The 14,852-nt window shown below is 50.1% G+C and overlaps 2 protein-coding genes across 3 annotated transcripts in view; both read right to left on the bottom strand.

The window, feature by feature from the left end:
- Positions 1-14,852, bottom strand: part of LOC147614926 (protein unc-13 homolog) — a 207,599-nt gene that overhangs the window by 124,805 nt on the left and 67,942 nt on the right. The window lies entirely within an intron of this gene.
- On the bottom strand, positions 446-1,179 carry LOC147614927 (uncharacterized). Its single transcript, XM_086779745.1, has 2 exons — positions 1,042-1,179; positions 446-919 (listed from the first exon to the last, which is right to left on the bottom strand). Exons 1-2 carry the CDS (start codon positions 1,177-1,179, stop codon positions 446-448), a joined length of 612 nt encoding a protein of 203 aa, XP_086635871.1.

The following is a 14,852-nucleotide window of genomic DNA, read 5'->3' as shown; positions in this document are numbered from 1 at the left end:
TGCCACCCGTGTATTAGCAAGAAGGTGTCATATGGACGGGAGACAGACTGGTGCCACCCGTACATAGTTGCCAGGCGTTTCAGAAACGGCAGGTATGAAACGGGTTTCATACGTTTTGAAACGTTTCATAAAAGGTAAGAAACGGGTAAAAAAAGGTTTCATACAAAACAGAAAAAACATGTATATTTTTTACTTGAAATATACAAAAGAAAAAAATATTGACAGAACTTTTAAGAGACCACATTGAATTCATTTCAATAAAAACAGAATACATGTAAGATATGATGATATCACAAATCACGTGGGTGTCACTGATGACTAAACAAAAATCAAAAGCATCACCACGTGGGTGATGATTCATGACTCTAAATCCAAGATCAAAATAAATAACATGTCCAAAGTTCAAACTAAATAATATGTCCAAATAAAATGATACTGGCAGCTGCTAGCTACTATCTGCATCCTCATCTGCATTCTCATGCTCATCCTCATCTGCATCTTCTGCCTCTGCAGCCTCACTCTCAAGGTCACTGCCGGTAGCCGAGTCCTCAAAGGCCTCATCCTCTAGAGGTGCAGGTGCACCACTAGTACTAGCCTCTCGAGAAGATCGTGTAGTGCGAGCCGGAGCCATGATCTCCTCATAGAGCATAGAATAGATGTCTCTCTCCTCCTGAGGAATGTCGGGAATCTCCTTGCACTTCATGATATCAATCTTATCTGGATTCACTTGGCGAGGCTCAATGGGATGACTCTTTTGTTCTAGCAATCGGAGATTGCAATGACAAAAGACAAGCCTCTCCAATTGTGCTGAGGACAGTCTATTTCTCTTTTTCGTGTGAAAAAGAGCCCATGTACTCCAGTTTCTCTCACAAGGCCCTGAACTGCAATCCTGGGAGAGAACTCTCAGTGCAATCCGTCTCTACATTGCACAAAAAAGAATGTTAAGTTAGAGTCAAAAAGAGAGTAGCATTTGAATGTAGATTTTGAAAGAATAGGACTCACGAGACAAAGATACAAGATTCAAGAATCAAGAAACCTTACCAAGTTGGGTGTCCCAATACCGTATTTCTCCCACCAAGACACTGGCTCCAACTGTGTCTCCCTGAGCAATGCAGTAGCTCGCCCAAACATATGGCTACTGTTGCGGTAAATGAGAAGCTCATCCTCGAGCTTTCTCATCAGCTGTATATCACCTCCCACTCCCACCAACTTGGTAATGTACTCGATCCATCCTGACTCTAGCTCCTCATTGAGGTATTGCTCCTCATTCCTCCAAAGGGGATGCAAAATGTGAGCAACAGCATGGATTGGCCTATGAAACCAATCCCAACGCCGATTCCAGATCTCCTTAATATCTTGAACTCTGCATGTAACATGTGACACACATAAGAGATCAAGATTTATAAAATAACTCAAAGACTAAAGTTAAAGCCCAAGGGTGAGCACTTGTCACGCGACAAGGTAGTGAAATCATTGAGAGCTTCACCAATTCTGTCCATGAACTCATAAAGCAGCCCAATGGTACTTCCCTCCATGTCTGTGAGCCGAAGGACACTATACATGGGCTGAAGTGCCTTCACAAGTCCCTCTGCATCCTGCCACCAAGTATCTCTCATGACCATACGAGAGAATGCTATAGACTTGGGCTCATCCTTGTCCTCCCATGCTGTCCATTCACGACACACAACAGTGCGTAATAAGCCATATCGCACTCTCACTAGTCTCTCCACCACAATAAACATATATGCAAACCGAGTTTTGGAGGGCTTTAGAAGCTCAAGATCACTATTGGCCCTGTACATGCTCAAAACCTTTGGCCTCTTTGTGACAAAGTTCACCATGGTAGATGCAGCTGAAAATACATGGCTCACCCAATCAAGCTTTCCCACATCCTCAATCATCAAGTCAAGGCTGTGTGCTGCACAAGGTGTCCACACAATCTTGGGGAACTCCTCCTCTAACATCCTGCCCATGGATACACAATTGGACCCATTGTCCGTGATCACCTGCACAATGTTATCAGGCCCAATTTCATTGATTGCCTCGCGCATGTGGGACATAATGAACTCCCCTGTAACCACTATCCCTGGCACCGATGCATCTATGGCACGAATGAACATTGTGCCTTTGCAGGAGGACACAAGAATGTTGTACACATTTCTCTTCCGCGCATCTGTCCATCCATCACAAAGCAAAGTACAACCATACTTTGCCCAAGTGGCCTTGAGAGGCTCCATCTCCATCTCCACAGCCAGTTGCTCCTTGCGAAGCTCAGTAGTGCGCAATGTCTCGTAGGAGGGGCCATCCCACTCACACCCAATTCGGGAGATAGCTCTCATTGCCTTCTTCCATCGAGGAGTCCTGACAATGTGGAAGGATAATCCACATTGAATAAACAACTTCATCAACTCCCTCGTTGCCTCTTTCATGGCAGCCTTTTGCATCCCTGCCTGTACATGTCCTTTCTTGAACACTGGAAGACTAGTTCTTTTGGCTCGAGGTGCCGAGCTAGAACCACCTGCAACACCACCTGCAACCTCACCACTGGTATCTTCCTCTCTGATACTGCGAGTCCTCTTGGAGACACTTTGACGTGCTTCAGGCTCTCCCAGATTGGGGATATCCTCAAGGGGGATACCTAGCTGCATGGCCTTCCAAGCCTTGAGGCTATCATAGATTTCTTGTGGCACATGCTTACATGGCCCAATGCCGAAACCCTTTGTTTGTGAGAAATGTGCCTTCAACCTGGTGACACTGCCATGGTGCTTATCAGCACAAAAGTTGCATTTCCACTTTTCGGAGCCTGAGCCACCATATCTAGACTCAAAGGTGACATTGTTCCAAAGAGAATCACCTGTTCGAGGCATCCTACAAGACGAGGATAAATGCAGATTGTTGGCCCTGCAAGTGCGACACCGTGGAAGATATGCCATAAATATTGATGGAAGAGAAAAAAGTGTGCTGTTTTGTGAGTTGTGCAGAGAAAACCAACTTAAAGCAAAACAGGACTTTACCCCTTTGGAAGACCTCCACAAGGCCCAAGGACACCAAGGAGCTGGGGGTCGACAAATGCGATGGAAGGACAAGAAGGATGGCACGCAAATCGGCGAACTCGCATGCGGCGGCCACTGGGAAGCGTGATAATATGCGCCGTACGAATCCAGGAAAGAAAACGTTTTTTAAGGTTTTTAAAAACTGCATGTTGTATGAAACGCGTTTCATACTGTACGAAACGTTTAGAAACGTTTCGTACGTTTCAAAAGTGTATGAAACGCGTTTCTATGCAACACTGCACCCGTATATGACCTAGACTGTGTTCTATCCATGGGATTGTCACGCCATGGAAGAGCCAGTATTCGTGCCGTGTCTTGCCTATGGGACTGTCACACCATAGGGAGGGTCGTGCCTGCAAACTATGTCTTACCTATGGGACTGTCACTCCATAGGAAGACCAGGATTTATGTTTTACGTCGCGCCATTTTTGTGCCGACAGATATTTTGTACTTGTTCCATGAACGGGAGATATGTCCATGATACTATTTGCACATGCACTCATGTTTTGCATGTTTGAAACTGTTTTCGCATGACTTGTATTTTTGTGTTTGCCTCTTTGACGTGTCACTTACTGAGCGGGGACGCCTGCCAGTGAGTCGTGAAGTTTGCTCTGTCTTCTGACGAGTTTTGTTGCATGTGAACAGGTGGTAAGTGTATTGCACATGTTAGTTTAATAGTTTATTCTTTAACCTTTCATTTTTATAAGGTTATATGTTCACACTCACTTAAAAGTGGGCACCCACTTTCGGCACCCACTTAGGGGCCAAGGTGGGGAGCCACACTTCACTTGTGTGTGTGTGGGGGTGGGTGCATGGTCACCTACCCATACCACCATGGAACTGGCCACCCACATGCAAATATGGGGAGCCAGCCAGCACTAATCGTAAATTCCCCTCCAACGCCTATAATACAGGCAACCACCCTTCATGGAGATCATCAGCCGGCGACCATCTTCTGTGCATGTTCTCAAGCGACGCCATCTCCACCACCTCTGCTGGCGACTGAATTTGCTGCAGGTGGCTGTGTTAAATCTTCAGCGTGCTGCCCACTATCCACAGGCGGCTGCTCCTACAGCCAGTCGGCTCCTCCTTCTCTGCAGCCAAGCGACTCCTACAACCAGGCGGCCGCTTCTGCTCTTCTCAGGTGGCTGCATCGCCAGGCGACAGCAGCCACGCGGTGACTCTTCTTCAGGCTGCGCCTCATCCACCTCTACAGCCGACGGCTGCACAGCAGGCGGCTGTGTGTCATTTCCAGCAGGTGGCTCCACCGTCAGTTGGCGGCTGCGCCTACCCTACTTCCTTCCATACAGTTTGCTGTACCTACGGCTGGTGGCTCTCATACAGCCCACTGTACAACCATCTCCAGCGGCTGCTCCTCTTCTCCATACAGGTGGCTGTACCGTCTACATGGTGGCTGCACTTGCTCAGCAGCTAGGTTGTTACACCTCCTATCCATAGACGGGCTACCGGTGGTTTTGCACCTTCTTCAGGTGGTTACGCCTCTCACAGCAAGCCGCCTTCCTCAACCTCCTCGACAGGCTGCTGTGTCTCGGTGTCCCTCTCAAGTAACTGCACACAGACACCATGAGTATTGGTCTTCGATCTACAAGTAAGTGAATTTTCAGATTTAAGTAAAGTACTTTGTGATAAATCTGATAAGGGATTCTCTCCACGGCAACACCCGTTCGGTGCCGGGTAGTTCAAGCTCTTGGAGAACCACGGTCCAAAGGTGCTTAGGTCGGAAGAGCCAAGCGTCAGTACGGGAGCGCCTGTTTGTGCGTGGTCCTGGAACACCACTGGGGCGCTCTCCGCGGAGTCCAATGGAAGCACAGGACCGTAGAGATTGGACCACTCAAGTGGTCGCTGTACTTCGAACGTCGACTTCGAGCCTTTTGTTTGGTACTGTATTCATTTGTACATGGACATCATCTGATTCTTTGAACCCATGGAGCATTGTATTTGTTAAATACTCCCAATAAATATATCATATATTGAGGGGGGGGTCGGCCCGTTCCGTTCCCAGTGCTGGTGTCCATCTATCTCATTTCATTTCAATTCAATTTCAAGTTGTTGTTAAGTTGTCCATTTCAAATTGTGATATTAAGTTGTGCTATTACGCGTGTGGGTGTCCAACGGAGTCCATTCCCACTTGACGGGATCGGTTTCATGAGGCATGGCATACTTATGCTAGAGAGCTATATGATGCACCCGGACCGCCCCCCACCCCCCCTCCACTAGGAGCTAGACCGGCTAGCAGCACCTTTTTTACTATGCGGATGGTGCTAGATGCGATAGACAGGTTACAGAATGGAAAGGCACAAGATCATGATGGGCTAGTTGGAGAGCACTTCTCATATGCACGAGACACTTTGGCTCCGCTCATCGTACCTATGTTTAATCGTGCCGTTTGTGAGGGTTTCCCGACAACCTCGACAGAGCATGTCATTGTACCACTCTTTAAGAGTGGGGACCCCATGGTACCAGGCAACTACAGGACGATCATGATTGGTCATTACTTGGCCAAACTATATGGCTCTTTATTGGAGTCCGACCTAAGCCGATGGGTACAGAGGCATGGTCATTGAGCACATGGACAGGCTAGCTTCAGGAGAGGATTTACTACCTTGGATCACATACTGACACTTTGGGTACTTATTGAAGAGGGCACGGCACAGAAGAGAAGGATATACTGCTGCTTTGTGGACTTCCGCAAAGCCTTCGATACCGTACCACGTGCCAGGCTTATGCACAGATTGCATGAGATTGAGGTACCCGAGGATATGCAATGGGGGATATATGCTTTGTATGAGTCTGTGATAGGCAAACACCAAGCTCTAGGCGGACTATCTGATAGGGTGACCAGCACGATAGACGTGAAACAAGGATGCCCGCTATCGCCCACCCTCTTTGGACTGTACATTGATGCGGTCTCCGATTATGTAGATAGATTGGGAGGCCCAGGGGCTTGCCTGGCAGGGGTGTTGATACCCATCTTGTTATATGCTGATGATATTGTTCTAATCTCAGACTCTCCGGAGGGATTACAAAGACACTTGGATGTATTACAGGCTTTCTGTGCGGATAGAGATCTGATAGTGAACCTTGGGAAAACCAAGGTTATGGTGTTTAACACCACACAGGCATGGGTGACGAGATTAGAGCCTCGGTTCACTTTCCGAGGGGAGCTGATAGAGTACGTCAGGTCATATGTCTACTTGGGAATTACTTTCACAAGACCACCTTTCTCCCTGAAGGAGGCAGCAGCAGCTAGATTAGCTCGAGGGCATGCAGCCTTGGGGGCACTTGAGAGGCAGTGTGCACACATACAATTTCAGGAGCCACGCACCAAATTGTGGCTATTTGATACGCTTGTCACACCAACCCTCCTGTACGGAGCTCCAATTTGGGAGTCCAGCATACATCACAGATCTCAGAGAGGGACAGATGAGGGATGGAGGCAAATGTAGAGACCATTGATTATGATGATTGCCCTCATGATTTGGAGCAAATCATCAGCACCACATGAGATTGTTCAAGCTGAGCTGGGTGCCGCAAGAGTAGTGACCCAGGCCCTATTCCAGGCAGTTACCTTTTTACAGCGGCTATGGGAGCTCCCTCAGCAGAGGTACTCCCGATTGGCATTGACCTCATCCATACAGTTGGCAGAGGATGGAGATACTCATTGCTGGTACGCTCAGATGAGATCATGGTTTGACCTACATGGTTTGCGGATAGAGGCACTACCACCCTTTCAGTACAGTCTGGATTGTCCATTTTTGGATCTCACTCGCTCAAAGCAAAACCGCGTGATCAGGATGGATATCATGCGAGTGGACACAGAGAGGACATGGACTAGTCCCCTTAAGCCGTTAGGCACGAAAATGGCTCATTACAAGAGCCATTTTCTACACCTCTCACCAGATGATTTTATCACCCGCTCGGCATACATGGATGTACACCTATCACAAGGAATACATTGTGCCATTGGACAGATCCGGACCTCATCACACCAGCTGTGGATTGAGACAGGGTGATGTGCATCAGATCTTGGATGACCGCATTTGTCAGCTATGCTACCAGGAGGTAGAGACAGAGGAACACTACATTTGCCGATGTACAGTCTATTATGAGATCCGAGGGAGATATCACTGCCTCTTCCGAGAGGGTTTTGGGCCGTTACACAGGGTCATGGAGTTTGAGGATCAGTGATGCCTCGGATTTTTTGAGGAGTTACACAGGGTCATGGAGTTTGAGGATCAGTGATGCCTCGGATTTTTTCTACTTGAGCTCAAGAGACACAGAGAGACCCTCTTGGCACACAGGAGGGCGAGCCATGATGTACCTAGACAAAGGACACTGACAGATTTCTTGGGCACCAGCACCAACAACCCAGCCCATACACCTCCTGATACCTCCTCCATTGGGCCATCAGGGCACCGACCACGCTCCCAGGGAGTCACCACTGATAAAGCAGTTATCTTATGTCGTGCTCGTCGGCCACGCCCACCAGGATCCCGACCTCGGCATCCTCACCATTGCTAGATCAGAGCCATTATTGCTCGCATCGGAGGCGCCTACCTCGCTTCTACGACCTCTGCATTCTAGACAGCCCCATGGCGGAGATACTTGATCTAAGGAGAGGGCAACACTTCAACTGATCAGCATACATGGATCTACCTGATATACATTTTTTAGTATTTTCCAGTCTTTTCTACTCAGTATCATCTCGGAGTCTTACAGTTATGTTCTTATAACTGTAGGACAATCAGTTTATTGTACTTTTTAGTCTCATTTAGTTGTTCTCTTTGATGAGACACCAACTTCAGATGTACTCTCAGTTTTGGTCTCATTGGCCATTATGGCCTCTTAGAGACGTTAATATATCATTTCATTCATCTCTCTCTCTCTCTCTCTCTCTCTCTCTCTCTCTCTCTCTCTCCTTCGCCTCCTTCCCGGCTGCCTCCCGCCGCCTTCCCCTCCTTCACCGCCCCCCTCCTCGCTGACCCCCCCTCCTTCGCTTCGCCTGACCCTTCTGCCGCCGCCCTTCCTGCTCGCTGCCACCGTGCGACTGCTGCACGATTGCTGTGCGTCCCTCAGCTGGTCGACTCCACCCTCCACCAACTCCCCCTCTCTCTTCGCTTCTCTCTGTTCGCCCGCTTCTCTCTCTTCGCTTCGCTCCTCTCACTCCGCCCCCACATGCTCTTCGCTTCTCTCTGCTCGCCCCAAAAGGACTCGGCCATCTCTCTCTCTCTCCTTAGCCCCCTCCCGCCACTCTCTCTCTCTCTCTCTCTCTCTCTCTCTCTCTCTCTCTCCCCCCCCCGCCTGCTTCCCTCTCCCGCCTACTGCCTATCTTTCTCTCTCTTCGCAACAGCCCCTTCTGGCCTCTCTCTCTGTGGGAAGCGCTGCAGACACGCACAGAGCTCTTCCTATGGCCAAGGGTTAATTAATTTTTAACCCAAAACCAGCCTTTTTCAGCCCAAGACAAGATGGACAGGATCGACATTGAAGACCTGATCAAGGCAGCCATCCAAGAACACGAAAAAGAGACGGACAATGCAATTAATATGGTCAACCGGAGCCTTCTTGACAAAGTCAAGAAGCTTGAAGCGCGGATAGCAGCCCAAGATGCAGAGATCGCAAATCTCAAGGAGATAGAAGAAGCACGTGCTCAACATAAGCTCGAGGAAGGTGAAATTCAGCCCGTCAAGATGGAGGAGCTGAACACCATCAAGGCCCAGGTGAGAACACTTCAAGAGGGAGAAGAAAAGAATGCCCGGGAGACCTCCTCGTGGGTGGAGGTGCTCACGAAGACGCAAAAGCAAGTAGATGAAACGGAGAAATGGATAGAAGTGGTCAAGAAAGGTAAGAACAAGGAGGCCGAAAGCACATCTACCTCGAAGATTATCAACCTAACCATTGAGGAGGAACAAAGAAGAAAGACAAGGGAACTTCATGTGCGGATCACGGGTCTTAAGGACGGTGACAATGTAGAGGAGGAAGCCAACGCATGGGCATTTCGAGGCCTACACACACTGGGGCTTGGAGAGTGGGCAAGAAAGACAAGAATGGAGGAGAGAGCTCGAAGGAGAGAGCTCTCATTTTATGCTTTCCCACCTTGGAGGCCAAGAAGGATTTCTTGGCCAAGCGCTCCGCCCTTAAGAAAACGGGCATCTTTTTAGGAGATGACCTTACCTTGGCACAGCTAGCACATATGAGGGAGTGCATGCCGGAGATTAGGGCAGCAAGAGAAAAAGGGAAGCTAGCATTTTACAGAGGAGGCAAAGTGGTGATACTAGAGAGACGCACCACCTGACGGTGCGAGACCTATGGGACCAGTCTGAGACTTGCAGTATGGAACTGCAACGGAGCATTGAGACTGGATGTGGGGGCCTTTGAGGACAGCTTCAGAGATAGGGACATCATCTTCTACTCGGAGACACATCATGCCCCAGGCAGCACATTACCGAGAGTGGCGGGATACAGATGGGAGACTTCTTGTAGACAGGAGACCCGTTCGAAGCATGGTGGTCGCGGATCTGGAGGAGTTGCAGTTCTTTTTAGAGAGGAGCTTCAGCCACTCATCCATGTTACGTGCCATGATGAGAGCGCGAGGTACATGTGGGTCAGAGTGAGGGCAGATGAGGGCAGACCCCTATACATTGCTATATGTTACTTTCCACCCAGCACATCTCATTATGCAGCACCCAAGGGGCAATCTCCATATATGATTCTAGATGAGGACATATGGGAGTTCTCTAGGGAGGGAGATGTTATCATACTTGGGGACTTTAATGCTCGAACGGCTCAGTACCAGACCTCCTTCTTTGACACTTCGGAGGAGATGTTGAGAGAGAGATGTGGAGGAGATGTGTTTGACCCGGAGATCACAGGATGAGGTGGAGAGTACTGAGTATGGGAGATACCTCTTGGAGATGGGGACTGCACATGGGCTGGCCATTTTAAATGGCCTAGAGAGGTATCCACTTGCCAGTGGCTTTACTTGCTTTCCACATAGACATGGGGCCAGCACTGTGGATTATGTTTTAGCCTCGCCAACCTTCATCCCGAGTATCCAGGATTTTGCGATTGGCCCAAGCCCATCGAAGTTACGGTGGATCATGCACTTCTCTCCTTTACGGTGGATTTCCACTAAGTTGGGCAGTCCTCCTATCACCCGAGATATACCTTCTGTAGAGAGACTGATGGAGTATACACCGCAGAAATCTACAGCTTGTTGAGTGCAGAGGATCCATAGAGGCCATTAGCAGAGCTCACACAGATCCTGACAGAGGCTTTACATACAGCTGCAACGATGGCCTTCCCACACACGCAGCCCACAGTACGACCACGTCCTGGGAGCATGCCCCAGAATAGTTGGTATGATGATGACTGTAGGGAGCTCAGAGCCCGGCTACAGAGAGAGGTGGCCACAGGTGTTACAACATATAGACAATCACGCATCATCTTCCGATCCCTCATTCGGCGGAAGAAGAGAGCATTCTTAGCTCGGCTGGAGAGAGACATCTATCAGTTGTTTTTGAGTCAGGATTTTGGGGAGGCCTGGAGATTGCTTAGAGAGCACCCCCCGCCTCCGGCCATTACCTCTCCAGATACATGGGGCGAGTATGCAGCCTCCCTCTACACAGTACCAGAGCAGCCACCACTACCGAACCCTCGAGAGCCTTGTCCACCCACTTCTACCTTCTTCACAGCAGAGATGGTGAGGAGGGCCATCAACAGATTGCATACAGGGCCATTAGCAGAGCTCACACAGATCCTGACAGAGGCTTTACATACAGCTGCAACGACGGCCTTCCCACACACGCAGCCCACAGTACGACCACGTCCTGGGAGCATGCCCCAGAATAGTTGGTATGATGATGACTGTAGGGAGCTCAGAGCTCGGCTACAGAGAGAGGTGGCCACAGGTGTTACTACATATAGACAATCACGCATCATCTTCCGATCCCTCATTCGGCGGAAGAAGAGAGCATTCTTAGCTCGGCTGGAGAGAGACATCTATCAGTTGTTTTTGAGTCAGGATTCTGGGGAGGCCTGGAGATTGCTTAGAGAGCACCCCCCGCCTCCGGCCATTACCTCTCCAGATACATGGGGCGAGTATGCAGCCTCCCTCTACACAGTACCAGAGCAGCCACCACTACCGAACCCTCCAGAGCCTTGTCCACCCACTTCTACCTTCTTCACAGCATAGATGGTGAGGAGGGCCATCAACAGATTGCATACAGGGAGGGCACAGGATCATGAGGGCATTGTAGCCGAGCATTTCATACATGCTAGAGATATGATTGTAGACTTGCTAGCTCTCATGTTTAAATAGAGCCATGTCTGAGGGGTTTCCTAGGACTTGGAGTACTTCCAGGTACTCAAGTCTGGAGATCCGAGCCTACCGACTAACTACCGCACCATTATGATTGGTCACTCGTTGGCCAAGCTATATGCCTCTATTCTTGAGAGGGAGTTGAGCAGATGGGTAGAGAGACAAGGGGTCCGAGCTCAAGGACAGGCAGGTTTCAGGAGGAGATTCTCTACTTTGGATCATATCTTTACCCTCAGGGCTATCATTGAGGAGGGCAGAGCACATGGGAGGAGGATCTACTGTGGCTTTGTGGATTTCCGCAAGGCCTTTGACACAGTGCCTAGAGCTAGACTGATGCGCAAGCTACAAGACTTGGGGGTTCCATGTGAGCTCATTTGGGGTATTATGGCACTTTATGAGACAGTAGTTGGGCAGGTGCGGACTTCAGAGGGTCTCTCCGAGCCAGTACACTCCACTATAGGGGTGAAACAGGGCTGCCCGCTCTCTCCGACTCTATTTGGACTATACGTTGATGAGATCTCTGATTATATTGGGACACGAGGGGACAGAGGAGCCCAGTTGGCTGGCACTTGGATATCTCTGCTCTTATATGCTGATGATATTGTGCTTATAGCAGACTCACCAGAGGGTATGCAGAGGCACTTGGATACTTTACATGCTTATGCACAGGACAGTGGGCTCTCAGTTAACCTTGGTAAGACCAAGGTTATGGTGTTTAAACCCACAGCTCAGTGGGTTTGGAGATCAGCGCCTATTTTCACATATGGGCAGGAGACAGTGGAGTATGTTGACTCATACACATATCTTGGAGTGGTGTTCACTGGGCCCACATTTTCCATGAGGGGGGCAGCAGAGGCCAGATTGACTAGAGGATATGCAGCACTAGGAGGTCTAGAGAGGATGTGCTCACAGGTACAGTTTCAGGAGCCACGCACTAAGCTGTGGCTTTTTGACACGCTGGTCACATCGGCTATGCTATCTGGAGTACAGATCTGGGGGCCTAGCCTAGATCGTCACAGTCGATCAGGATGCACATATGATGGATGGTAGCCGAGAAGGGAGCACCACCGATCGTAGTCGAGGCTCTTGCCATATCAGTGTCCTTCATTCATAGCACCTGGGAGCTTCCCCGACACCGGTATGCATGACTTGCTTTAGAGTCCTCTCATCAACTAGCCATGGAGGGAGACACTTCATGTTGGTATGCGCATATAGCATCCTGGTTTGAGCTCCACGGGTTCAGTTTAGACAGACTTCCACCTTCCAGTACTCTCTCGAGGCACCCTCTCTCACCTTGACACATTCTGAGATTAGTAGAGTCACAGGACCTCATTCAGTTGGACACTAGGAGGACATGGCTAGAGCCCTCACAGGAGTTGGGGACGAAGATGGCTTTCTATAGAGACCATCTTCTTCTCACCACTGAGGATGGCTTTATACTTGGACCGAGCTACATGGATACCCATCTGTCTCATGGATTGAGGTGCGCCATTGGGCAGATCCGCACCTCGTCACATCAGTTAGAGATAGAGACAGGCAGATTTAGAGGCATACCTCCAGGGGACAGGATTTGTCAGATTTGTTGGATAGAGCCAAAGACGGAGGAGCACTACATCTGTCTCGCTGCACAACATATTATGAGATTTGAGGGCCCTACCATTGCCTTTTCAGAGAGGGATTTGGACCACTAGCTAGAGTCATGGACTATTGTGATCAGCGATGCTTGGGTTTTTATCTTCTGGAGATCCGCAGGCTCATAGAGTCCATTATCAAGAGCAAACGCCCGACTGGCAGGGAGTCCACACAGAGACAAATTACTGACTTCTTTAGAGGGACTACCCGGGAGGACACACAACCGACAGCCCAACAGTGGGCACCCCGTGGGACTCTAGTTGAGAGAGCTATCCAGTTGGGTAGATCTAGATGCCCGAGGGTTCGCGGATCCTCACATCGGAGACGGATCCTACACCGGAGGATTCAGAACATCATTGCGAGGCATCGGGCTTGTGTCCGACCAGGCATCTCACTATGGCAGATATCCAAGCCATCCGGCAGAGACCCATGCTAGAGCTCCTAGGATGATTACGACTCCAGCCATATACTATTGTACTCACTGTCACTTTTGTACTCCCCCATATTCATGTATTCATGTATCCATGTACTCATGTACCCCATTTTGACTAGTAGCATTAGCTTCCCACGCTCCCTAGTTGCTGCTTCCGGATGCCCCCTACTGATGTATTGTGGGGCTAGATACTTACCTTCAGTTCTTTCTTTTCTTTTCCAGACAGTGTAACAGATGTCACATGGTTGTAACTTTGGTCTCATAGGTCACTTTGGCCTTTTGAAGACGTTAATATAACATTTCATTTCTCTCTCTCTCTCTCTCTCTCTCTCTCTCTCTCTCTCTCTCATCGCGCTGCTGCAACCCGCGCTGCTCTCTCCCATTGCGCTGCTGCTGCCCGTACTGCTCTCTCGCATCATCGTGTTGCTGCTGCCTGCGTTGTTGCCTAAGCTGCCCACTGCCTGTGCTTCAGCCCACGCTCTCTTCCGTCCCCTGCATTTTCAGCCTCCCGCCATCTCTCTCTCTCTCTCTCTCTCTCTCTCTCTCTCTGTGTTCGCCCTCGCTCGCCCCTGCTCGCCCGCCCTCTCTCCCTGTTCGCTGTTCGCCCTCTCTCTGTTTCGCTTCCGCCCCTGCTCGCGGCCCTCTCTCACACACACACTCTCCCTCTTTGCTCACGCTGCCCTGTCCACGCTGTGTTGCGCACCCCCTACTGTGCTACGCCTGGCGCGCTGCTCTACTGTGCTCGCACTGTGCACCCTGCCCGCTGTGCTCGCCTGCTCCCGGTACGCGCGGGTGGCCTCTCCCTGTTTGTATCCACACAACACGCCGCTGCTCTGCTGTGCTCACACTGTGCACCCTGCCCGCTAGTCTCTTCGCCCTTCGTCAAGCCTCTCTCTCACTGATTCGCTTCACTGTTCGCCGCCGCCTCGCTATGCTGGCCCGCCTTCCTCTCCCGTAGGCCCTATGATTCCGCCTCGCTGATTCGCTTCACTGTTCGCCACCGCCTCGCTATGCTGGCCCGCCTCCATCTCCGCTAGGCTCAGTGGCCTCCTTTCCCCACGCACCCTTGCTCAGGCCCCCAAGGCAGCAACATAACTCTCTCTCTCTCTCTCTCTCTCTCTCCTCCCTGCCTCTGGGAACGACTGCAGAGTAATATGAAGGAATGGCCCGAGTCTCCAAGAGAAACTCCAGGCCCTCGAGACGGCAATGAAGGCACTAATCAAGGAGAACAAGAAAACATCCGATTCCAACCTCAATGAGGTGGAGAACAAACTACACCGGCACATCATGGCCCTCGAAGCACGGGTCACGGACCTTGAACAAGAGAACACGGCACTCAAGGAGGAGGTGAGTGCATTGAAAATGGAACTGGTAGCCGTCAAGAACACCGAGAAGG

The sequence above is a fragment of the Cibotium barometz genome, chromosome 41, assembly GCF_041138505.1.
Source record: "Cibotium barometz isolate CiBa-2024 chromosome 41, ASM4113850v1, whole genome shotgun sequence".
Taxonomy (NCBI): Eukaryota; Viridiplantae; Streptophyta; class Polypodiopsida; order Cyatheales; family Cibotiaceae; genus Cibotium; species Cibotium barometz.
This window is presented reverse-complemented; position numbering and strand designations above follow the sequence as displayed.

What these genes read in the sequence shown, in the direction of transcription:
- LOC147614927 (XM_086779745.1), bottom strand. Translation starts at nt 1,179, where the DNA reads ATGAGAAAGCTCGAGGATGAGCTTCTCATTTACCGCAACAGTAGCCAT. An exon ending in GTATTGGGACACCCAACTTG is followed by an intron (nt 920 to 1,041) that starts GTAAGGTTTCTT and finishes TGTGCAATGTAG; the next exon opens with AGACGGATTGCACTGAGAGT.